Below are 26,227 nucleotides of genomic sequence, written 5' to 3' on the forward strand. Positions count from 1 at the left end.
ATCCACGTAAGAGAGTGTGCACAACTGTAATCCACATCTGAGGAGTGCAGATAGCTGCTGTCGCTCAAATACAAAAAAAAAAAGCCTGCAAAGTCTATGGACACAAACAGATGCAGGCAAAGATGCCTTCACATAAAATAAACTTGCTTTAACTTAAGTAAGGAAAGCTATTCGGTGTCATTATCACAGAGACAAGAGGGATAAAGAAATCAACACTAACATAACTAACACACATAGTGTAAGAATTTAACTCTCGCTGCTTTAAAATGAAGTTCAAAAGTAGCACTCTGGATCTCAGGAGCTGCATTTCGCTTGTTTGAGTCGCTCACTGTTTTTTTTTTTAAATATTCATCTCATTCCTTTGGAAAAGTTGTCATAACAGCAATTAGCACCTGGGCCGCCGTAAAGCTTTTACTCTCTACTTGTCACTTACAGTTGTGTGAGCATTTAGTCATCATTGAAATGTTGAGGAAGTCGAAACAAATGGGACATCGTAGCAGGGCATCGACATCCTGTAGGTGAGAGAAACAAAAAAATCACAGCGATAAATAAAATATTGATGAGACAATTCAACTCAGACGTCTGGTAATAAACAAAAAAATGACAAGAAAATAAATAAAGTAGCCTGATATATTTTAAATGACTGAACTTCTGCACTGTTAACTCGAACCATGGTCAGTGCAGCCTTTTAAAAGAATAAATGAGGCCATGTAAAGACACTTTAAACTGCATGACGTGGCTCATCTCATCATTTATATTAGAATCATAATCAAACATTATTGCTGTTACAGACACTGTTTACCATCCACGCCTCATGGAGTACACTGGAAACTTCATAAATCATGTCAGGACTGTGTGACACAAACTGTAACGTTACACAATATAAACACACATTACTACTTTGTCCATTGTAATCTTACATTGTGACACATACACATCCAGAGATACAGTTGAAACCAGAAGTTTACATACACTATATAAAAAGACACATGTGCTTTTTTCCCCTCACAGTCTGACATGAAATCAGACACTTTTCCTGTTTTAGGTCTGTTAGGATTACCAAAATTATTTCTATTTGCTAAATGCCAGAATAATAAGAGACAATTTTGTATTACTTTCTTCAAAGTCAGAAGTTCGCATACACTATACACTAAGATTACTATGCCTTTAATCAATTCGGGAAAGCCTAGATGATGATGTCATGTCTTTGGAAGCTTTCTGATGAGTTTATTAACAACATTTGAGTTAATTAAAGACACACCTGTGAAGGTATTTTTAAAAAAGGCACACCTTGAAACACACTGCTTCTTTGTGTAACATCATGGGAAAGTCAAAAGAAATCAGCCAAGACAACAGGAAGAGAATTGTGGATCATCCTGAAGGTGCCACGTTCATCTGTTCAAACTATCAGACAGTGACACTGTGTCTTTATATATAGTGTATGCAAGTGAGCGTCACCTCATATGACCTGCAGCCTCGTTTGTTTTGGCTGTATTTTAGGTTTCACCTGCCATAGATCACCAAACACTGTGACTGTTCACGGTTTGAATCTGTGTTTATGTCCCGATCATCACCAGCGTTACCTAACCTAGCTTCTCTTATTAGCACATACTCAAATCACGGATGCGTTTGTCTCGCTGCAGCTATTTTTAGCACGTGTCACATGAGCACGCCGACGGTGTGTAGAACAATCAGCTGTGTGTTACATTCATTCACACATTCATTCATTACGTTAGATTTGTAACGTTGCCGGTTAGTAACGGCTCAGGCTAGCTGAGTTACATTTAGCTCCTCGCGTCATGTTAGCGAAACACGATTATTTATTTATTTATTTATTTCAACTTACTTTGAGACCTGCCAGTTCAGCTGGTAAATCCGCTTCTATCTGTAGAGCCATGTGGAGGAAAAAACAACGAGCAGCTTCTCTGAGTTAAAGTGACTGAAGTGACTTCTTCTTCTTTTGTTCTTCTTGTTGTTGTTTTGTTTTGTTTTCAGAGACCAAAGTCCCGCTCGAAGGGATGCTGGACGCTGCTGACGTCATCTGACGACTTCCGCTGAGCTGGCGCTCTCCTCGGTGATTGGCAAGTGCGAGTATAAATAAACACCAGAGAGCATGAAGCATCTTTCTTTCTTTCTTATAAAAGTATATCTTTTTCTTTTTCCATATCTTACACATATTACTACTGTCATTACTGCTGCCATATCTCCATTACTGTTTATAGTAGTTTATGATTTGCTGCTGCTGTGCATCTGTGTCTCTCTGTCTCTATCACAGGTTCCACTGCTACTGTAATCATTTTATTATTCATCGTAATTCATTGTCATTTTATTATTCATTGTAATTGTACAATATGTTTGTGTTGATCTATTGCACGTCTGTCCGTCCTGGGAGAGGGATCCCTCCTCTGTGGCTCTTCCTGAGGTTTCTTCCAACTTTTTTGTGGGCAAGTTTTTCCTCACTCCAACCGAGGGTCTAAGGACAGAGGGTGTACAGATTGTAAAGCTCTCCAAGGCAAATGTACTTTGTGACTTTGGGCTATACAAATAAAATCTGATTTGATATCTTACCTCTCTTTCTTTTTGTTTATTTTTTCTTTTATATTCCTTTATATGTATATTTTCCCCTTTTCCACATATTTTTTTTTAAAGTGTATATTTTCTCTTTTCCTTTTTCCCCTTTTCTAAAATAGACATGCCAATGAGTTTATTTTGATGTTTAAGCTTAAGTAATCTACTGTATATAAATTGATGAATTAGAATCAAATCAAATTTTATTTGTATAGCCCAAAGTCACAAAGTACTTGTATTTGCCTCGGAGGGCTTTACAGTCTGTACAGGGAGTGACACCCTCTGTCCTTAGACCCTCGGTTCGAGCGAGGAAAAAATTTTAACAGGGAAAAAATGTGGAAGAAACCTCAGGAAGAGAGGAGGGATCCCTCTCCCTGGACGGACAGACGTGCAATAGAGGAAAGCAGAAGTAACACTTCTTTGAATCGCTCTAAAGGGCACATTTCTTCATTTTATCGACACAAAATAACTATGTAGACGTTCAGGAAGGTCTCAAGATGCTCAAAGTTAAGCCAGTTCAATGATTGGAAATATGGTTTGGCCAGAAATCCTTCCTGTTCGAGGGGTGGTCTCAGCATTTTCTCTCTCTCTCTGTCAGCATTTCCAACTGACATTCTAACAGGTGCAGTAACTGCTCTGCTGATTAGGGCCGGCAGTCGGTCTTGGTTGCTTACTACAGACATGATTTATACATAGAAACGTAGGAAAATTTGTCTTCTCACTCACATCTGTCTGCTAATGCTGTCAGCCTTATAGTTTTGGCGTAACACACAAAGATGCGGCAGCAACACCCATCCACAGCCTCATAGACTGCCATGTCAAAAAGGCGGGAACATTTCTGGAGGAAAGCAGAAGTAACGCTTTTTTGAATCGCTCTAAAGGTCACATTTCTTCACTTTATCGACACAAAATAACTATGTAGACGTTCAGGAAGGGCTTATGATGCTCCCAGTGATTTCAGTTCAATGATTGGAAATGCGGTTTGGCAAATACATGCTAATTGCTAATGCTAACATGCTAAGACCCCTGGCAACAGCCCACTCGTCACTCTCAAAATTTCTGCGGGAATTTTCTAGTTTTGCATTGTTGTGCCATTTTTTTACAAAAAAATGTGCTGGCATAGTTAAACTCAGTTATGCAGGAAGAACACGATATGTTAACTGCTTGAATTCTGGGGGTGTCAGTGAACAATAAACACCAGACACAGTGTTAGGAATAATCCGTGTGAAATAACCAGTTGACACAAACATCCATACCATCCACACTGTACTAACATACAGTTGTAAACATCATCACTCAAACACAAGAGTACAGAATATATATATATATACTGACATATGGCAGTGTTATGGCAGGAATGTTTATGTTTACCTTGTCAGGCTTGTTGTCCTTTGTTACTGTACTGTGTATGTACTGAGAGCAACATAATACCAGTGTAAAATTCATTGTCTGTGTACACATACCTTAAAACTGCTTCTGACGTTGAACAATCTAAATGATCATTTCACAAGACTGCAAATATTTAAGGTACAGCTTTCAAAAACCATAACATTTTGTAAAGATTCTTTTTTTAACTGGTGACATCTAGGTTTAATGATTGAAAGTTGGCATAAGACAAGACTTTACTAGATGTTTGCATTTCTGTCATCATCCAAGTCAGCTCCTCAAAATCTAAACTCTGTTAAATCTAACCGTGACTCCAACCAGGAAATCTGAGAGTGGAAAACCCTTATTCCATAACAACTGACGTACTTGTGGTGACTCTACCGTGACAGCCTTGCTGCTCTTCGTTTCAGCTGATAGACAGATACAAGTGACCCTGGTTGACAAGTGTAAGTCTGAAAAAAAATATGGTTCAACCAGTTCCAAGCTCACCACTGGAAAAATATTGTTATAACTTTGTGTGTGGCTTTGACAGTTGTTTTCAGATCCTCATAGTCACTAATGGGAAAGTCTTAAACTAAACAATTTCTCCACATTTAAGGCATCATGGAGTAATCATAACATCTTGTCCTTGAACTGGAAAACGCTTAGCAGGCTTTTGAGGGGCCTCAGAGACACTGAACACTTACAGTATTTTCCCTTAAGAACCTTGAGTATGCTCTTTCCTATAATAGTCCTTCTCTCATTACGTCCAGCGTTAGTGTTACTGTATATTTATTCACTCCTCACTCTTACAACAAATTACCCGGACTGTATTTTAGATTATTTTAAAGTGCTGGCAGTTTCATACGATTGATTTAATACATTTAGACAAAGTACCCTTCCCTGGTTGCCGGAGAACTATTTATTCAGTCTTGCAGAATCTTAGGCCCTGCATCACAGATATTCAGCAATGTAAATAAGAAGTTTTTAAAAAGTAAGATTTACTTTTGTGTGTATATATATGCATTTATCGGATGTTTTTCAAGTAATAAAGAAGCAGCATTTTCTTTTTCAAAATCTACTGGGAGACTATAGTGTCTGAAGCCGGGCAACAAGACGTTATCATGCAAATATGTTTATGCTGGACCATGTCGCATGTGTCCCTCTGAGTGATTATTCAGTCACATGAATATCCAGAGGTATTTATGTGCAGAAATTAGATTTTTCCTAGTGGTTTCGAGGATGCAACCCCACGAGCATTTAGTCAGTTAAATCATTTCACAGTGTTGCAAAAGCATTAATGACTCTTTCCCCTCGGTCTCCATAGCATTACCAAGCAATTTGGTAACAAGATTTTCTCTGCAGAGGAGGATGAGACCACTTTAATTTGTACACTTGTTTGGCATTTATCACAGGAAGTGTCACAGAAAATAACATGCCTCTGTAATAGGCTGCTGTCTGTTATCATTATCTCTTTGGAGGAAATTATTAAATCATTTTTTCCACCATTCATTATTTCTTTTGTGACCGGTGTCGTGCCGGTTAGAATGCAAAAAAAGTCCAAATGTTTCTGGAGTCAGTGAGAAATTGTAAATGTCAAGGCCAATCAGGCTTCTTTATTTCAGTGTGTTGTGTTGGGTCTGATTAATTGCATTAATTCAGCTAAAGATAATTTTATGCAGCTGGATTTGTCTGTCTGTGTTGCTGAGTATTGAAACAGTCTTCAGTTATGAGAGTTTCTGTGAGCGTGTGTTTGATATTCGACTGCTTTATTTATTTTAACTTATTAAATCACAAAAGTCACTGTACAGGCTTTGACTGAGCTGCTTTTAAACAGCACAAAGAATAAACAACTGTACAATGAATGTTATAGCAGAGCAGACATAACGCGTTTGCTTTGTATCAGATGGTGTCACGTTTGACAAACTACTGTCCTCTTCCAGCACTCCGCTGAGACTTTCTGATGGGTTTTGGAAATGTTTAATCTCTGGTCGCTCAGCCAAGAAATAATTATACGCTCACATTAGTAAGATGACATTATGTACTGCAAGACTCTCCATTTTAGGTTTTCAGGAATTGTGTTACAAGTTAAAGCCATTACCAGGTGGATCTATTTCAGTCTGGAATTTTTAAATGTTCTTTTCGGTGCAGAGTTGTATTACTGAAGCTGTGTGTTTAAGGATTATCATCAGAACATTAAATGTTTTCTGAGACTAAGGCCGTCATCTTGTTTTTTTAAATTATTTCTTTGAGGCCCTTTTTACCAAGTGTGTCCTCTCCTGGAGAAAACATTATCACGGCATAGAAAGTAACAAGGAAATGCTAGGTCAAGATGACTTTCAATCATTATTGCCTTGCCATTTTAAGGATTTTCGTACAGAATAAAAAAGTTGTTGAGCACTACTCAGCTTCGGTTTGATTTAACCCCTGCTCATAGATGTTAATGCAGAACCATGAACCAGAGAAACATCTGCAGAGCAGCATGTCACAGGAGGCAGACATCTGTAAAGTCCAGGAAGTGTTATTCAGCTTTTCTTCAGTCAAGTGTAGCATGTGTAGCTCTTTGATGTGGATTGAAAAAAGCATCGGTTTCAGGTTCAGAAATTGACAGAACTCTGTAGTGGCCTGTTGCTGCTATTGAAATAGGGTTCACATGATGGGAGCGCGCTGTTACAGTCGGAAAGTCTGTGTGGTCTTTTTCACTTAAATGGACGCCTAAAGCAAGTTCCAACAAACGCACTGTAGATCGCCGTTACATATTCATTAACTTTTAAATGCCCAAGGAAATATGGGCTTTCATGCGAAACTTAATTCAGGCAGCATTATGTTTACCCCAAAAAGTCTCTTGTTAATGCAAAATAGTTGCATGTGAACAGAAATCCTGGGATATAAGAGAGCACAGCTTCACATTTAGTCCACAGACTACACAAACGCCTTGATGGGGCTTTGTCTGAAACATCTGCACTATGACATACATGGTGTCGAGGGACTGTACTGTCCTTTGCCTTATCTGTGTTTTACTGTTATCTGTTCTCTACATATACGTATATCTCTCTCTCTAATGAGGCCGTTAACAAGTGAGTCATCCTGTACCGTGTTACCCAGGGCACAGGGCCGGACATGTCTGAGATCTTAACAATGGCTGGAGCTGTGGGAAATGAAAGCAAACAGATGAAGCCAGAATTGTTTGTTGATGTTAAACAACAGACTTGAAACTGGCCAGACACCCTCGTCTTTGAAGATGCAGATGACAGAGCTCTGTTTTCGTGATTGATTCTTGATTAATTTTTCATGTGTTGTGTGTGCTCTGCTTTTACATTTTTAAACATTGTGCTCCAGTTTCATTTAGCAGGGGGCAAATGGCAACAAAAAAACCCCTTTAGCCTTTTGGATGTAGCCACACAGTGGAAAGAATTTGCAGCCACACACCCCAAGCAACATAAATACCTTATCAAGGTTGAAATGTTTTGGCTATTCGTTCCTTATTTGTTTACACATTTTAATATTAATGCCTTTAATGTTTACTACAATATATCATATATGTGTCAGATAGTGGTGGGGCACATTGCTCATGAAATGCTGCAGTTCAATTGAATTGAACTTGAATTACTCACCTGTAACAAAGTGACAGAAGCTAATATTCTTATCAGAAAGTCTATATTTACATAATGTATTATACAGGCTACATGAATATTCTACCCACAGGTCCATTCCATTATTGAGCTGGTAGCCGTCCTTATCTGCAGCCTTTATAGGTGCATGCCGCACTTAATTGAAATTTTGCTCGAATTAATTGCTGTAATTTGTTGTTAACCATGAGCTGTTAAGTAGATTAGACCTGATATTTATTGTACAACCAGAGGTTACCCTCATTATATCAGTTTTTTTATTTATTTAGTGACTAAGACAGAAAAGACCAGAGAGAGAGGGGAATTACTGCGAGGCAGACTGCCATTACTGTCAGTTCAAACTACCTTGTCCTATTCAGTCACAAGAACAATAAATATGAATTTCAGTGTTTTACATCATAGTGATATTTATGCGTTTCACAACGACTATATTGCACTGAAATCTGCACTGAATTATTAACGTCATAGCTCATTAGTGGGCTGAAGATGAAAGCTTACTGTAAATGAACACCTTATGTGGGTCATTCCTTTACACCTTCATCAAATGAACACATATGCTATCAAACAGTCGAAAGTTAATGGTATTACTGGGTCAGTTCTCGCAGTTGGCACAGTTTTTTTTATTTTTATTTTTTAAATCCTCACTTTAAAGTTTCGTCATGACTGCAAAGCCTCATTTGGCATGCTTCTGCAAAAACATAATAAATATAGACAAGCAATGATAAGATCTGAGTTTTAGCATGCAATCTATGTGCATGTTTGTTTGTTTGTTGTCAGGGTTGCTGAATTGTTCTTGTCTGTGCATGTTGTACAGTACATGTTTGGCATGTCACATATTCTTTGCTGTGTTTTGTATGAGGGTATGCAGGAGCAGTGAAAACAGCCAGGCTGACTTCCTCTGTGTCTTTGGGCTTAATTTATTATGCATGCTCTATATGCACTACCCCTCTGCATCTCTGCACATCAAAGATACAGCCATAGCTGCAAATGTCAGTGAATTCACAGCTGTTGCCATGTGCTATAACCTTGAAACTCCAATGATTGTTCCAGCTCCTTTCCATTCCTGCTCGATAAAGCAAGTCACATAGTGATTTTGTTTTATATATGTACAGGAACAGATGTTTCGATTTCTGAGGGAGGTCAGAAATGATTCTGAAAATGCATCAAAGTAAAATTATTGATTTCCCTGCAGCATAAAGTATTAAGCATTTTAGGGATTTCAACAGCACTTTGATGTCTGTCTGACATACTGAGACAGGCCCTTGTCTCTTTCCCGTTGAGGCTGTCTTGATCTGGTCTGGGGTCTCTCTCAACTTGATCCCTCCAACTTTTATGTATCATACCAAAGCACTAAACCTCTAACCTAACCCTAACCATGCGAATGAGCTGGACTCACGAGATCACAAAATCATCAGCCACGTGGCTCAGTTAGGTTACCAACCCCTTGTCAGGGTCAAGCCTGAATGCTGAAATCGAACATTTAACACGTAGACCCGTAGACTGAAGCCACGCTGCGATAAAGACTCGCATGACATTTGGAAAGTGCAGATGACGATGTAGCAAATGCCATCTTCAGCACATAAACAACAGATATTGAAAACATTATTCATTACAATAGAAATATGACTATCTTTGTTCCGCTATCGAGCATAAAAAAGCATAAAAGATAGCTCTGCATTTGCTACAACTATTGCCTCAGTATAAATATTTTTATTCCCGGAAAAGGGGGCTAACAGACCATCATCTTATACTATAGCTGTTTTGCTAATTTGTGTGTTGATTAAACAAACATTCAATCTCACCGGAAATCATTTAAATAAAATGCCCTGCTACAACCCTGCTGAGTATATAACAATGGACATCATACTGTACATCATACATCATGCCCCTGATGATGATGATGACAAGTACTCTCATTTATTGTAAGCCTACTGTTGTCTTGGTACAAAACTGTGCACATAATATGGAAACACATGAAATAAATTAAACGTCACCTCCGTTTGTTTACATTGTTTTAATTCTGATTATGAAATTGAATGATCTACGGCTCATCGCTGGTCCTCGGGGGGTTTTAATTGAAGAGTGTTACTGCTTCAACATTAATTGTTTTGATGTAAGCTGAAGGCAGAGAGGATGAAGGTTGAGACAAGTTATGATAATTTTGTTCTACTGTGACTCTTACAAAGAGATTATGTGTTACTGAAGAGTTTGCTCTCATTTACGTATTAATTATAATGAAAGATAAGCCAAATTAGGCCACCGGAGAGGCTTACGCAACTTATTTTTCAAACCAGCTGTAACATCTGTCCTTCACTGATGAAGCATACATCATTCTAGAGAGACATGAAATAATTTCCATGCCAGCAGAAGTAACTGTAAATGTGTTTGTTGTTGTTTTTCTTTCCAAGAAATCTAAATAATTTATAAGATAGTACCCTAAATTGGGATATTCTTCATACATATATCATATCTTTGCACCCTAACAGCAAGGATGTGTGCCACGTTGCTCACTCTTTTTGCACAGGAAAAGGAACAAAACTAGGCTAAATATTTATTATACAACATGATCACCAGGCAATAGGATACAAGAACACACTTGGTCATGATGTCATAACTATGTAAACCAATACTAAATAAATATCACTGTGTAAACAGAGACATCAACGTCTGTGTTATAGTAATTAGTGTTATTTAACACACATCTTTATCCTGTCGTGCTATTAACCATAACTTTCTTTCCTATTTTCTCCAGTAAAGGCAATGTGGAAGTAATTATTGTGAATTAAAATCCCATCTGAGAAAATAAAATTGCTTCTGCAGTCAACATGAGCTCACACTTTTAACACACAGAGATCCTAGATTGATTTTATAACTGAATGTTACCCCAATAGCCTAAACGGACGACGATTTAATAAAGTCATACCCTCCAGACTAAAAATGTGAACACAGTTGCTTGTTTGACATGTCCTTGTTGAACAGGGGTCTCTCAGATGGAACAAATTGAATTTTGTTTATGCACCAGCATTGTGAGCTGATGACCAACGGACTAGAAAACCAATTTCAAAGGGAGATGTAATCGTCTAATGTATGCAAATCTCTGTTCCCTGCGCAGCCGTCACTACAACACTCATTCTCATCCCTACCCCTTAAAGTAGTGCTAACTACAGACTCTACATGTAATCCTCATGCTCATTATACACTTTTTTTCTGCAGCAGTTTCTCCATCATGTGGCCACAGAATGAACTACAGACTCAGGTACATGTTTGGGTGCATTCAATTATTCTTGTGATTTTGTATGAAACAAGTCAGTTCACTTTGTATTTGTGATGCCTGATTTACACTGTTTACAATAATCATAATCCTACCAAAATCTTTTTCTTCTACGGTCTGATGTAATATCAGCTCCCACTGAACTTTGCACACATAAACATAGCTTTTTCATTGTTAGCTGTTGAAGCTAAACTTCTGTTGTTGTTGTTGTTGTTGTTGTTGTTTATTACCTGGCACTTACATTCTCCTTGTTTTAAGTGTCTATATCTGCCATAACATGTATCAAGAATAACGACTGGGATTGGGCATTTCATAAATGATCTAAAGGCCTTTTGGCCTTTTATGCCTTTAATGATAGTACAGCTGAAGATAGACAGGAAGCAGAGAGCGGGGGAATGACACACAGTAAATGGCCGTCCGATGCGGGATTCGGACCTGGGCCAGCTGCAGCGAGGACTGAAACCTCTACACATGGGGCGGCCGCTTAACCCACTATGCTACCGACCTCCCCGATAAACACAATTTTATGCCAGACTGAGAACAGTTTTGATTATTTCATACAAGAGACTTCTGCATTTCTGTTTATTTGCGGCCTGAGCGGCTGTGGCTCGGTCATAGGTTCAATACCCGGCTCCCCCAGTCTGCATGTTGAAGTGTCCTTGGGCAAGATACTGAACCCAAACTGGTGAGCAGGCGGCACCTTGCAATGCCGTCAGTGTATGAATGAGATACGTAGTGTATAAACATCTTAAGTGGTAGCAATATGCTATATAAGAACAGTCCATTTACCATTTTACTTTTCCAACTGGTTTGAAGTGGGCAGAGCTTGGTGCTGCACCACCATGCAAACATTTATATAAAAAAAGAAAAAGGTCAGGTATGGGAGTTCTTCGGTGTTAAACTTAATATCTACTGTTTACACTTTTATTTATGAATTATTTAATGTAATAGAGAACGATTAAATCACACAATAAGACACTCACAATAACCCAGATCACAGAGCAATAATGGTTTTATTTGGACGCAGGGGTTTTCAACATCCAGTCAGTGGTATGGTGTACATTACATCACAGGGTTTCAACCAACCAGACACTCATCAACAAACAGCATCACTAGACAAACAATTAAAGAGAAGGTATACAGTGTGACAGCAACTCACACTCCGGTCCCCACAACATGACCAGGCTCTCAGTCTGCTCTCTCACCGTGACGTCCTTTTTGAATATTAACTTAATGTCTTCAGCAGACAAACAGTGTTACTCATTTCAGCACACACTCCAGGAGAGAAAATGTCAGCGTAACATCACATGTAAGGGGAAAGGAGAGTGCACCAAGTGCCTTATAACCTCTGCAAGAAGAGGGTCCATATCAGTCCCGCTGTTTCCAACAATACTGCAATGATTTCGTTTTGAAAGGGATGGAGCTAAATAAGAAGAGTTACGGCTCAACCACAGCACAGGCACGGATAAAAACAAAAAGATGAAATATTCTGAGATGACTCTACTGAACTTCACCAGTAGACTGTGTATACAGTAGTTTTTTTTTATTTTTTATAACTTATTCTTCAGCATTCGCCCCCAAACACAGACGAACATTTCATGATGATTCTTCTGTAATTCATGAACATCTTTACACGTTGTATTTCTTATGGTGGTTTGTTGACTGAGTAGCAATAGAAAGTAAAGATAAAAAAGCAACATCAGTTTTTAATAAACGTGACAACTAATAGACAACATATTACAGTTAAAAAAGTAAATATAAAAGTCCAATAAAAATTGATGTCGTGCACAAAAGGCACTCAAATTTTCTGCTCCACTTACACAAGTGTCTATAAATTAAAAAAAACAAACAGTCTAGTTAAATATAATTATGATACTTTGACACCTTTTGAAATGTGTGTGCTTTCTTCATATTTCTATAAACATATGCTTCTTCTTCTTTTTTTTTTTTCATGGACTTCATCAGGTGCAAAACAGTAACCAGAACAAACAAACAGAACTATATGGATGAGCTTAGTGATTGTAATATCAGCTTCAGATCATACTCATAATGCCCATGTAAAGGTGACGGTATCAAGAGTCAATACCGGCAAGAACCAGTAGAGGATGTGAGTGCACTGTATGACTTTAAATGCTGTATTGCCTTTATTTGGCTGTATGAGCTCTCTGTTCTTCCACCCTGGACATTTATAGAGCTGTCTGTGACCAAAAGAAAAGGACAACAATCCAACAATCCATTGACAACAAGCAATTATTTTTAGTTTACAGCACGTATCTGCAGGTGGTACAGACTGACTGCAGAGTTGAGAGTGGAATCACAGCCTGTTTACATGCTAATCTTGAAGTTTCCTTTGCTCAATCAAGCGTTCAATCTCTGTCACTTCTATTTTAGCAACTGCAGCAAGCAGCTAATTCAGAATTCCCAATCCCCGTAAATGTTAAGGCCCATTTCTTAAGGGAAGAAAAAAACAACAAAAAAAAACAAACATCCAATATTGAATTAATTTGTGCGTTTTACCAAGGCAAGGCACCACATACAGCCATTGTTTAACTGCCCCAGAATATGAGTCAGTCTACAGCGCAAAAACATGCAGAACAGAGCAGGCTCTTTGGGATGCGGATAACAAGGTCTCTGGACTAGAGCTGTCAGAATGACAAGAGGTACAGTAGATATAAACACTGAATTATTCTCTATTAAGTTTTCTTCCAATGAAAAAAAAAAGGAACAAGTCAGAGCATAACTGTATTCAGCAACAAAAAAAAGAGGAAGGAAACAGCTGTGATATCAGTATCTCACAGCATCTACTCACCAGGTTCCTTTGTGTGTCACATTTTAATTTTGGAAGAGGAACTATCAGAGGGTACTTTTCAGTGTATGTTAAGCAGTAACTAAAATAACCCCAATTAGAATTGAAGAGGCAGCAGTTCAAATTTTGCAAACATGGTGCGAAAAAGGGGGTGTCAAAAACATAATCAAAAACATCTATTCAGCCTTTGTCGTCTGTTCGACAGCAATCAGTTTTCTACAGTACAATTACCAAATGCATTCTAAGCACACAGTACAAGGTAAATGACTTGAACTCTATATCTACAGCCAAAGAACATGTTTGCAGTTCACTGAAGATGATAAAAAGGTGGATTATTATCTTAACAAGTGCCATTTTACAGCCCACAACCCTATGCCTTTTTTTCTCCCGTATCAGCCTGTACAAGATTAACACTTAAAAAATTACTAGCTATATTATTATGTACAGGTTTACCACAGGATTCCTACATTAGTTGGTGCATTAGTTTTTCTGGATATCATATAGAGGACATAGGAATAAAAACATGGAAACAGCCATGTTAAGTCTGCCCACTGTCCGTTCGTACATGACGGTGGAGGATGACTTGTTGATTAGTAATATTTAAGACTTCAGAGATCCTTTTCATGCCGGGATTCTTCAGGTACAACATCTAGTACCAATAGCCACACACATGGCAGATTTAAAATATAATACTGTAAGATCTCGATGTATTACTTGTCTCTTTCAGAATTAGGGTTTAAACTAATATCTTGAATATATGATGACCATATGAGAAAATCCCACATCATTACAAACCGCTCAATGATGGAAGTCGTTAATGTTTTCCTTATTTTCTCCAAACCCTGCATGCAGACGTATATAATGTCACTAAGTTGTTACTTTGCTGAACATCCACTGTATTATAGTACAAACAGAAAGCATGGCAACTTCAAGTAAGGTTGTATGTACAGCCATAAGGCCTGTGACCTAAATGGTAAACAGACATGGTATTTTTAGCCTGAATGTTTACACCCGTCCAGATGACGTTTGTTTCATACACCATCGGCAGGAATGACTGAAACATCCACTGGACAAGGAGTGCTGGGTGGAAAGTAATACCAAATTTCACACAAGTATTGCTTCACTTGCATTATTTTTATCTGTGAAACGAGAACATGGCCACAGATTTTTTTTTTTTTTTTTGATGAAACTGAGGTAAAAAACTGAAATCCATGTATTCTTATACACAATTTCTGCAGTTAAATCAAGTTTCAAAGAGAGTTGAGCTTTACGCTATCGCACCTCTACAGCTTCTTCCTCCTCTTTATCACCATGGTAACGTACTGTAGGCTCGCTTCAGGAGCTTCCTGAATATATGAATTAAGTCAGGCACAAAACAGAAAGGGAAAATATCCATATCTGCTTTTCACACATCAGCACCCATTTCCATAAGCTTTCTCCTTATTTGGAAAGCTTTTCAACCTCCCCACCTAGCAGATTCCACCTTTGCTACATGGTACCCGACTTATCCCCGCCATCACTGGATGTATTCATATTAGCACCAGCAGCTGTGTTGTTACTTGGAAACATCTTCTCAGTGGGTGTTACAGCAGGGCTGCCGACACCTGAAGAACTGGAGCTGCTCGAGCGGTGCTGGGTGGGAGGAGGGCGCACCGGTCTCATTGTTGGGGGCCGTAGCTGAGCCCCAGCCAGCCGGGCAGAGAGAGCAGGTTTGAAGGTGGTCATCATTTCAGAGGTGGAGCTGCTGCTGCGGCGCATGGCTGCATCCGGGTCACGGATCATGATGGTATGCAGCGGACTGCCGGGCTCAGAGCTGACTGGGTTCTTCATTGGCTCCAGGGTGTCCAAGACCACGTCGGGGGCCTGTTTAACAGTGTTCTGTCGCTCCAGCTCACGTAGCTCATGGAGTGCTGTAGTCATAGTTTTCTCTATATCCTGGTGGGGGAGAGATGAAGGTGAGGAGAAAGATCAAGAATTATTGTGTACAAGTTTTAGTCCATCATAGTAAATCTTTGTTTTCATTGTGTTTGGATATGCTGCGCTGCAGCCATTAGCTGATGAGTAGAATGAACCTTCAGCTTGTTATTCTCTAATCTCTCTGTGTCCTTGAGGTGTGTCTATCTTCCAGCTGCAGTCTGGTGCTGATATTTACTCCAGGTCTCAGCTGCGGCTCTCAGATTGACAGCTACATCAGGGGGCCTGGCTCTGTTCTACCAAACCTTTTCAATCCGCTTATACTGCGTATACATTACTATATCATATCAAGACTGAGCCACAGAGCCACCGAGCAGATATATAAAAACAAATGATACCAAAAGGACAACCTTTTGTTTCTTTCTTTTCCCCATCAGTTTTGCCTCTACCTGAAATTTCCCACCTTTACCTCAGCCAGAGCTTCAGTCTCCAGTGATTTGTGGTCCCCAAGGCTGCTGTGACGAGTGGCTCCTGGTACCGGTCTCAGAGGATGGCCCTCAGGATATGCCTTTCTGTCTGGGTAGTTGATACTTCCTGCGCTGCCAAAGGTGCCAAGGCGCCTCTTCTCTGGGCTCTCTAGCCGACCTTTGCTGATGGAAACCTTGTGGGGGCTGCTGGGACAGGCTGCAGCCCGTGGCGGCGTGTCAGCCACTCTAGTTGGGCTGTGGGTGTCCATGCCACTACGACGACGCGGGATCGCAGCTCCATCGGAACGTAACCTTACCCTGCGGAGAGCGATCAGATCGAACCAACATGCAAACAGGAAAATGAAAAACTAAGAAGAAGAATGAAGAAATACAAAGAGCTAAATAAGAAATACTAAAACAAGAACAGTATTATTCTTAATTGTACCGACCTCCCCATGACTCCTCCAAAGTTATAATCAGGTGATTGTTCGCATGGTGATGGGGCATCATTCTTGGATGAACCCTTATCGTCCAGCAATGGTCCACTGCTTGCTTCACTATCTGCTTTTTGGCTGAGGTTATCTGAGAAAGCATCATCCCTAAAAGAACAAAGCCACTGCCGGTGAGCATAACATGAAAGTACAGTAATTAAATTCAACATTCAATGTTGTAACTTCATCCAACACAACAGTTTATTGTTACGTTGTCAGCTTCACTGACGGAGATAATTACTTGACACGAGATAAACAGCAGCTACTGCATTCTGCCTGTTACTCACAGGTCTTGTACAACAATGTACTGATGCGGGATGAGTCCATCGACGCCGTTGTGACGTCCCTCCCACCAGTCTTCAGACGCTCTGTGATACAGAAGCAGAGAGGCTCCTTTCTTAAACGACAGCTCCCTGGGAGTGCGTCCCACGTAGTCAAACTTAGCGATGGCCTCGATCTGTTCAACCTCTGAAAACATAAATAGACAAAGACACGTCAACAAAAAGCTTAAGCAACATGGCTATGATCATAACAAAGGTACAGACTTAATAAGCTGGGCTGTTGACTTGTCGACAACAAAACTGACAATCTGATTTAAATGCATATAGTAAATCAAACTATAATACAAAATCAAGACAGCTTTGAATATGTGCTATTGCTGCCTTCACATCGTTGCTAGGATCCAGGATACAATACCTCCAAGAGGTTAAAATCCCTCAGTCATCCCTCAGACAACAGAATTGCAAAGAGAAATGTGTTATCCACACAAATTACATATTGTTTTATATATAATAAACATAATTGTCACTACTGTTTAAACATGTTGTATAGCAAATAAATGTTTTTATGTCACACAAGTCTGATAAAATAATCTGACTTTGCCTGAATTTAAAATTCTTTCTCTACAGTGTCTTTCCACAGGCCCGCCAGCAGGGGTCAGTCAGAGCTAAACTTATAGTTATGGGTTTTATTTAGAAAAACATATCAGAGGGGTGCAAAGACAGCTAAAAGTGAAAAAAGATGGAAAGCGGTTTTGTTCAAAGTTGGTTTCAGTTATAAAATAATAGGAGGGGTACCATCATGACAACATGGTTGCTGAGTTCTTAATTTAGCACCAACTTGTTTTTCTCCTATGAAAGCTGAACGGCAGCCAGAGGACACCAAATGAACCGACTACAGAAAAACACCAGCGCCAATAACGTCATATAAGACTCTCAGCAGCCAGCCTTTATTGTCTTTTCCAAGTTAACAGAGAAAGGGTAAGCACTCATTACAAACGCAGCCAACCACACAGATGAAGCCCAGAGATAGGGTTACCCCAGTCTGACCTAACACACCCTGCACTTCATACACTCGTCCACTGACTCGTCCACTGACAGCACAGGAGATATTATTCTGTGTATTATATGTGTTTTGGCTTTTGTGCCTGGCCCAGTAATGCATTCAAAGCTCCGAGGAGAATTGGGGAAATACTGCACAAAGGAGAAAGTCCCAGGAGAATTGCTGACTAACACTGAACAAAGAGCGAGCAGGGGAGGAGGGAGAGGGGGAAGACACACACACACACACACACACACACACACACACACACACACACACACACACACACACACACACACACACACACAAAAAGACAGATCAAAGAGGCAGTGCTGCATGCCAACACTGTTTACTCAATTTGCCTTCAGCTTCAACACATCACATACAGTAAGTCTGAAGCACAAACCTCACTCACCTCTCAGTCAAAAGCGGTTAATAAAAAAGGTCAGCCTGTACGTACGGCTCCCTTATCCACAAAGACTACTACGATCACATAACTCATTTATATATTCTCATGTGAATTACATAAGATCTTCTGCCTTGTGAATTTCTCTTTGAATGATCAAACAACCAGGCGGTAACATCTATCCAAGAAATTATTTCACGCGTCTCCAACACAGTCACAGAAGCAGCCTCTCCTTAACTGGGGCTTAAAAGGGCTGATAATATTTTCTATGCAAAGTTAACTGAAATGTTTACAACAAGCCTAAATGTTTACTGTAGTGTCCAAGAAAAGTAATGGTAATATTTTCCCCTAGCTATTATATTGATTACAGTGCACACAGGCAAGATCAGCAGTTCATATGGCTGCTAAAATAAGATGCAGTAAATCAGGAAAAAAGGCCTGTGTGAAGAAATGAGATTAAAAGCCGAGCTGCAGTTCTGTGAGGCTGAATTTAGTGGCGTTTTCAACATCCTGATTTTTTAGCAGGTCTAAGGTCCACCACCTTAGTTTAGCATGGTTATATTACTAATTAGGACTAAAAACAGTTACAAAGGCTAACAGGGTATGTCATTTGTTTTGCAGCTACTTGGTCATAAAGCAAAGCAGTGGACGCATTTAAATTTAACCTGGATGGAAAGTTAATGGATCACGAAAGTTGTTACAATTTATCCTGAGGCGAGCGTGAGTAATTGGGCCAAACTTAATGGCAATCTGTCCAATGGTTGTGAGGATATTTCACTCAAAGCCACAAATGTCAACACACTGGTTCCCCCTGGTCAGTATGTTGCTTCAAGACTGATGTCATACCAGGGTAATAACAAAGGCCCTTCATAAAAAAAGAGATGAAAAATGACCACTATGATGTACTGACCTTCATCGCTAGTGTGTGGTTCAGTTCCATTGTCGGCCTCGTCGATAGTTCCAGGTTCGCTGTGGGGGCTGTCACTTTGAGAGCAGATGGAAAGCAAAAACTCACAGGTTTGCAGACACTGGAACTCGACATGTTTGTTTTATGAACAATAAGCATATTTAAGCATGTGATTAGCTTATTAGATTATTTTATTACTGCGCTCACGACCTGGTCAAGCCAATACTCACCAGTACTCCTCCCCCCCAGTCATGCACTTTTCATACACTGGGCCATCCAGCTCACGTTGACTTGGAAAGATGACTTCATTGTGGACAATGATGGTCTTGATGACCTCATTAACGTGTGCCTGGCATGCTACAGGATCCTGTCCATCTGGGATGGGCATCAGGGTTGGACCAAAGCAGATTGCCAAATTGTATGAATCCATCATGTTCTCGTCACTGTACTGGGAGAGACTGAGGGACAGGGCAGGTGAGCATTGTGTGTGTGTGTGTGTAGTTTTACTGTGTGTACTGACGTAAGCAACCTTTAACAACATCACATAACACAATTACTGTATGTCTACATTAAGTTTTTGTCTAGTGTAATATAAAAAGACTTGTTCTTCGAATTCGAAGCGACAAGGCTACGGTCCTGCTTTGCAGGGATGTGCGCAGACATTCTGAGTTGCTGTTGCTTTATTTTGATGCTCTGAATGAAAATCTTCACATATGCTTTTGAACAATGCACAGCCTGTCAAGTTTCTATGTCTTATAATAATTATGATTATAACTTATAATATACAGCATTGTTGCCTGATTGTTGCCTCTCTGACTTTAGCAGTTATGATCTTTATCTTTAGTATTTATGCAACTAAAAACACACAAAAAATGTTTCTCTAATGCTTCAGAAGGGCATTACATTATAATTATGTATGCTATTATATTCAGTTTGCAACAACTTGGGGGCAGTGGAAGCAAGCTGTGAACAGAATACTGACATATTATCTAATAATTCAGCTGATAAGGCAAATGTGCAAGCAAACACTCTGCATCTTTATACACAGAGCAGACAAGTATTATTCTTTTTGACTGGCCACCTGGTGAATGTAAGTCCAATAGTCTCTCTCCTTATATCTGTTTTTGGTCTCTATCAACTGCTGAGGGAAATATCTGGCTCTTGTAAATTCCCAACTGCGTTTGCAAATTAGTTTGTTTGTTTGTTTGTTTGTTGCTGGGCAGGTAGTGTACCTCTGATTTTTAGTAGTTTCTTGCTGAAAACAGCTGCGTCCTGAGGCAAATAATTAGTGAACCAGACGGGTAATAAAGTCAGCTAAAGATGAGGGGAGCTGCAGGTGATAATTCTTTGTGGGCTCATCACATTGTGACCCTGTTCACATGTAAGTAGTCATGCATTGTTAATAAAAAAAAAATATTGATTATGGGTGCTCTAAGTTATGAATATCAACCCAATAATGCCTGAAAATGAACTGTGTAGCAGAGACGTCTCTTGCAGAGTCACTGGCACCAACTGAATTCAGTTTTGACAGAAAGTATTAGCTGCTTCATTGCACAGTTTAGACATTCTGATCAGCCAACTCCTTCAACAAAATCAACTTAGCCAGCACATGCCACAACCCACTCTTGGTAACCAAATCATTCAGTGCTGCAAGAGGAAGTCACGATCAGTCTTTGCACATTATCAACAAGCTGAGGCTGAGCAGTAAAGCCACAGCTGGAACAACTCCAACAATGAAGGGGGTGTGGAAGAGCAGAGTCAAAACCTGGGGTATGAAATAAAACTCTCTGTTCTGCAGGCAAACACAGCATAAGCAGCATTAATAAAAACCCATTGTAGAACAGGTATACTACTACTACTAGGATCTGTGGCTTAAAATACAATGTGAAAGCCATACTCACTGATTGAGAAAAGCAAAAAGGTATCTCATGACAATTATGATGGTGCGAGGGAGAGTCACAACGATTTGCTGGATGTGATGCGCTCTTTCAGCTCCAGACTCCAGCTCTGAAACACCAAGGACAGAGATTGGAGAGATGAAACAATGGTGGTTTACACTGCAATAAATTAGAGATAGCTTTTATATACATATATATATGTATGGGCACTGAGCCAACAACAACACTATCCGCTAAAATATAATATAAACCTTTTTGAAAATTGATCAAACTAAGCAAAAAGCAGAGGCGATTCTGAAAGCTGTTATTCGACACTTTAATAGATGCCCCTTCCTGCCTTTCATCGGACCCCTAAGGCAAACCGAGTGATCAAACTATTACTGTAGAAACAGCAGGGAAATGATTTTGTGGTGAACTTGCACACGGCAGACTGTTGTGGCCCACTTTTCTCATCTTCCTCCTGGCTTTCTGTTAAATATCGGGCAGAGAGCCCTGCTGCTAAGATTACTTCCATGTGCTGCACTGCATGCCTTTCTCGTCTTCAGTAAAGCTGAGTTCCTAACAAAGTGCAAGGTGTGTTTTCTCTTTTCTTATTTGACCAGTCCACTCAGGACATTGCGATGGCTTTGAGTATTATCTGCTGTACGTGACTCACTGATGGTGGAGATGAAGTCCAGGAAGCGCTCCTTTGGGAACAGGGGGTTCTCCAGTCCCCTGAAGTACAGTTTCAGCACCCCTGCCACCGAGTTGATATCGTGCTCATTCTGGTCGTCAATCAAGGGATCCTCACCTGATACGTGTGTGACATTTACTGAGTTGTGTCAAATAGTTTTATTAAGTATTTGAGGAAATGTATTTTAAAGAGGAATATAGTTCCTTTTATCTTTGACCTACCTCGCTCAAATGAGTTTTTAATATCATTGACTTCCACCTGTGATCCCGGCACACGAAATATGCCCTGCTGCTGCAAGCCTGAAAGAAATACAACCCAGAATTTGAGTCAGAGTTATACTAGCTACCATTATCTTCAAATCCCAGTGCCAGCTTCATGAAAGCCCACTGGAAACACATAACACAGAGCAGGAAATGTAATCTAGTAATAAAAGGGAGATGCGTATTTTTCCATGAGAGGGCCCCTCAGTGAGGCTGCACCATATGGTTTCAGTTAGAGGGCTCCTAATCAGTTTTCTGGAGTTTCATTAGGTCCAGATCCAGGGGAAAGGGCTGCAGGCTACAGCAATGAGCTGAAGACAGATGTGAAGGTAGACAGGGAGGAGTTATAAAGAGAGTAAGGGGGGAACTGACGAAACAAAGACCAATGGGACTTTCAAAACTCTCCATGTGTGATCTATAGTTACGAGCCTGTCAAATCACTGGCAGGCAGCTGAGCGCCTCGGAGACTGAGGTGGAGAGCGGAGCAGGTCAGTCTCTGTACCTATGTGGCTATTTGTGGAAATAGATTGGCTTGTCCAAAAGCTGCTGTAAAGTCTTATTAGTTTGACGGAGTTTTCAAAGAATGCCAGAGTTCAATCCGCCCTTTCGTTCAAAAGCAGCGGCCACAGCAACACGATGCCGGACTTACCGTATAGGTTGATGTATCTGATACAGCTTTCGACAACAAGTGGGATTGGTTGTCCTGAATCCTGAAATGAAATGTGAATAAATACAGACAAATCAAATAACAACAAAAGATATTAAATGACTAAAAGAATAAGCAACGTATTTTGTGTACTACTGCAGTCTAAGCAATGTCTTAAAAAGGGAATTTTCCTTTAAATACATGCAAATAACAAATGTCCTGTTACAGTTCACGTGAATTAAAGTTATGCAAGAGAGAATAAGTCTAATGCTCCATTTCACCACAACAAAATGTAATGCTTCATAGACATCCTGATGCCTCATAAACATTTATTAAGCAGATCCCATGAGCAGTGCAAACAAACAGCTGTGGAAACTATCAGCATGCCAGTGTAGCTTAAGCAGTAGCCAGTATATTTCTGTGATTAGTCTAAAGATTTTAGTGCCCGTGTGCTCCGACCTATACTCTCCAACAACAGGGGGTACCTGAATGCGGGTACGGGCATTCCTTCTTCCTCTGGGACAGAAAACAGCAAGGCACAGAAAAGCAGAGGAAGAGAGGGCAGAGAAGCACACAGTTAGAAAAGCTCAAACGAAGAACGGCCTCTCTGGAGGTTAAAGAAGGGAAGCATAGGGACTGGCGATAGGAAAGCTATAGAGATGCAGTGAAGGGTTTTGTGCATTGAGGGACAAAGCGGACCCACTGCTGTCTCCTGACTCTCAGTCGGCTAAATTGACTGGATTTAGAAATAAAGCCAGAGATGGTAAATTATTCTGGAGGGGAATAAAGAGACAGCTGACTGTCGCTCTGTCTGCACCAGCAGAGCCACGGAAGGGAGGAGGAGGATTAGAGGTTAAACAGAGGCGTTATATCATGATCAAGGGCAGCTGGAAGAGGGAGGAACAGAAGGCCAAAGTGAGGAAGAGAATGAGAGCAAAGGCTCTAGCTGCCTTCCCCTCCTGCTCCACAAGGGCTGCTCAGTCATACACCACCACCACCATAGGGTACCTTGATGAAGGACTCCATATTGCCGTTAAACAGCTTATGGTTATACGAGGAGCGAGGCCTAGGCTTCCGCATTTTCTGTGGTTTAGGGGGAAGGGTGGGGGGCCTGGGAACAAAAACACCATATTGGAGATTGAAAAAAGAGGTATGAAAATTAAAAAATCCTCTGTTTGGGTGAAGTAATTGTAAAAGCTGAGAAAAACCCAAAGTGAGATGTTTCATTAAAGAGGTCCTTTATCATTAAAGTCAGCCTTTTAATTATCACTGAGGGGTTGGGACAAGACTCTAGGCCTGGATCTTCATTAAAACACTTCTTGACTTACTAAAAACAAAGCACAGATTAATGGACATCATTAACACGCTCAGTACAATCAAGCCTGTCTGTTGATGTGTCATGTTGTCAGACAGAAAAGTTCGCTGTTAAACGTTTCCTATATCATTCAATTTTAATGTACATAACATTTTTTTTTAAATGCTAAATATTTATCCAACATTATAACATCATGCGTGTCTGTTCTCACAGCCACATAGGAACATGTAAACATAACTTATTTTGCAACTAAGTTACTAACTACTAACTAAGTTAATTTAATATTTATGAAGAAAACCACAAAAGCACGATTATATATTTTTTTGGAACGGGTGACGGGAGCTGCAAAACTACATCCAACTCATTAATTTTATGTAAAAAAACAGTGAGTGTGGTCTTTGTTTAGACACTGATTGACATTCATTGAATACAATATTTGAAAAGCCGTGCAATGGAATCAAATATAATGCAAATAACATATAAATATATATATTTTTATTAATAATTATTTAAATATAATCTAAAAACTGTATATGTGGATGGTTCAGGGCTGAAAGACAGGAATCCCAAAGGACATCATACCTTGTAGTTCCACACTCAGCCCTTTCCCCTGTGGAAAAAACAAAACACAAGAGGGACATGTTATATCTTTGTGGTACATATTGTACGGACTCCAGTGTGCACCGTCACTGACGGGTCTGATGAGAGACAACATGACTATTGAGAGAGCGATGAATGGAGCGCTGCTAACACCATTCATTGGACAAAGCCATTGAGTAGTCGTCGCTGAAACCTCAGGGGACCCGGAGAACCCTGTGGGGTTATAGACCTCCTCTCAGAGCAAAGAAAAGGGGGTGGCGGCTGCAGTGTCTATATGTTGAGCAGGGAGGGGTCCATCAGTGGTGACACTGAGCAATGTCTATACTGGTTCACTGAGCCTTTTGTTGTGGGTTTGCACAAGTTATAGGCCTATACACTGAACGTTTTTAAAGAAAACAGTCATCAAACTCAGCTATAGTCAGTTAATTCAAAGATGACTCAGCTTTTCTTTATGATCTTAGACTAAGAGTGTGTCTTTGTCTGCTAATAAACTAGATTATCAACGGGAAAGGAATCAAATTTAAGAAAAAGCAACAAAGGCACCAGAGCATTCCAACATTATTTCTTTACTCCACCTAACAATGGACAGAAAGAGCAAAGGCTAACCCATTTCTCAACACATCATTCTGACAGATGGGACAAGGTCTCTGGAGCAGTCATGTGAAGAAACAACAGTACATTTCCCAGACACCATTCCTCCGAGTGATAGCGCTGTCTACCTCTGACCAACCAACCTCAAAATTGCACCCAGTTTGTCAAGCATGAGCAAAAGAAAAGTCGCTGATGTTGATTTTACCCTGATTTCATATCCAAAAGTGCTACTCGGTGATAGAAAGATAGAAAGTATTCCATAAACATAAAAAGTGAAAAGTACTAATCGAATAAGGGAGAAAACAAGGCAATTGGTGACTCCTTATCTGAAAAACAAGAGCTGGCAGATACCCTAGCACCATCTTGTCTGGCACCAATCCTTGACATTATGTTTTTATTAATACATGCAGCAAGATGTAAACGCCATGTGGCACTCGCCATTCTCATCATGTTCCCTCTGTCATGCTCGCAAACAACCAAACACAGGCACGCTATTTTGGGTGTGAAGCAACCAGCTAATGAGCATGACGCACCCCTGATTGATCATCTGAATAATTAAACATGGGTGGTACCTGGAGACGCCATATGCCGTGCTCATACACTCTCTCAGCTGCTCCACTGTGGACATACAAACAGATCTGTCCAGAGACTGATATTAACTATAATGTGTTTATGAATGCATAGTTTACCACAGAGGGAATCACAAAGGACTCCCATACATAATGAAATAAATCATTAACTAAGACTTGAATCAATAAATGATTGAATGAATAAATGAATGCATCCAAGGTGTGGTATCTGGAAGTATGCATGTGTATTGCAAGGCCTCAGCTGTCTACGCCTGATACCCTTCTCCGTTAGGTAAACCCCTGGTGCAGGAGCAGCTGCAAGAATGGGCCTGGGTCTGGTCCTGCTGATTGATTGAGCGTAAACTGTTCACGGCTGAGGTGACAAGGGGACCCCTGGGGAAGGGAGGGGCCGAGGAAAGCCATTCTCCTACAGTCTGGAAATGGAAACCCTCCCTGCGGCTATACCATATAGAGACTAACCGGATAATACTTTAACCAATGGAGATAAGTAGAAAGAGGAATAGATACCCC

At 40.1% G+C, this 26,227-nt stretch overlaps 2 protein-coding genes across 4 annotated transcripts in view; both read right to left on the reverse strand.

Annotated features, from left to right (window-relative positions):
• The window catches only part of rad18 (RAD18 E3 ubiquitin protein ligase), a 29,123-nt gene extending 27,051 nt beyond the window's left edge, over window positions 1–2,072 (reverse strand). Inside the window, exons 1-2 of the mRNA XM_019263462.2 lie at window positions 1,847–2,072; window positions 434–512 (exon numbers count right to left, since the gene is read on the reverse strand). Coding sequence (XP_019119007.1) covers window positions 434–512; window positions 1,847–1,897 — 130 coding nt within the window. The 5' untranslated portion in view covers window positions 1,898–2,072. The remainder of the gene's footprint in view (window positions 1–433; window positions 513–1,846) is intronic.
• A 9,755-nt stretch (window positions 2,073–11,827) lies between these two features.
• The window catches only part of srgap3 (SLIT-ROBO Rho GTPase activating protein 3), a 54,638-nt gene continuing 40,238 nt past the window's right edge, over window positions 11,828–26,227 (reverse strand). Inside the window, exons 11-22 of one of the 3 annotated variants that reach the window (XM_027279227.1) lie at window positions 24,519–24,546; window positions 23,630–23,732; window positions 22,625–22,685; window positions 21,937–22,014; window positions 21,698–21,832; window positions 21,046–21,151; window positions 19,375–19,602; window positions 19,148–19,221; window positions 16,799–16,979; window positions 16,470–16,619; window positions 16,023–16,338; window positions 11,828–15,574 (exon numbers count right to left, since the gene is read on the reverse strand). In XM_027279227.1, coding sequence (XP_027135028.1) covers window positions 15,128–15,574; window positions 16,023–16,338; window positions 16,470–16,619; window positions 16,799–16,979; window positions 19,148–19,221; window positions 19,375–19,602; window positions 21,046–21,151; window positions 21,698–21,832; window positions 21,937–22,014; window positions 22,625–22,685; window positions 23,630–23,732; window positions 24,519–24,546 — 1,907 coding nt within the window. In that variant the 3' untranslated portion in view covers window positions 11,828–15,127. Of the gene's footprint in view, window positions 15,575–16,022; window positions 16,339–16,469; window positions 16,620–16,798; window positions 16,980–19,147; window positions 19,222–19,374; window positions 19,603–21,045; window positions 21,152–21,697; window positions 21,833–21,936; window positions 22,015–22,624; window positions 22,686–23,106; window positions 23,138–23,629; window positions 23,733–24,518; window positions 24,547–26,227 lie in introns of those variants that run through there. The other 2 variants (XM_027279228.1, XM_027279229.1) reach the window with 2 other exon arrangements.

Source organism: Larimichthys crocea, chromosome VI (assembly GCF_000972845.2).
Source record: "Larimichthys crocea isolate SSNF chromosome VI, L_crocea_2.0, whole genome shotgun sequence".
In the NCBI taxonomy this organism is placed as follows: Eukaryota; Metazoa; Chordata; class Actinopteri; family Sciaenidae; genus Larimichthys; species Larimichthys crocea.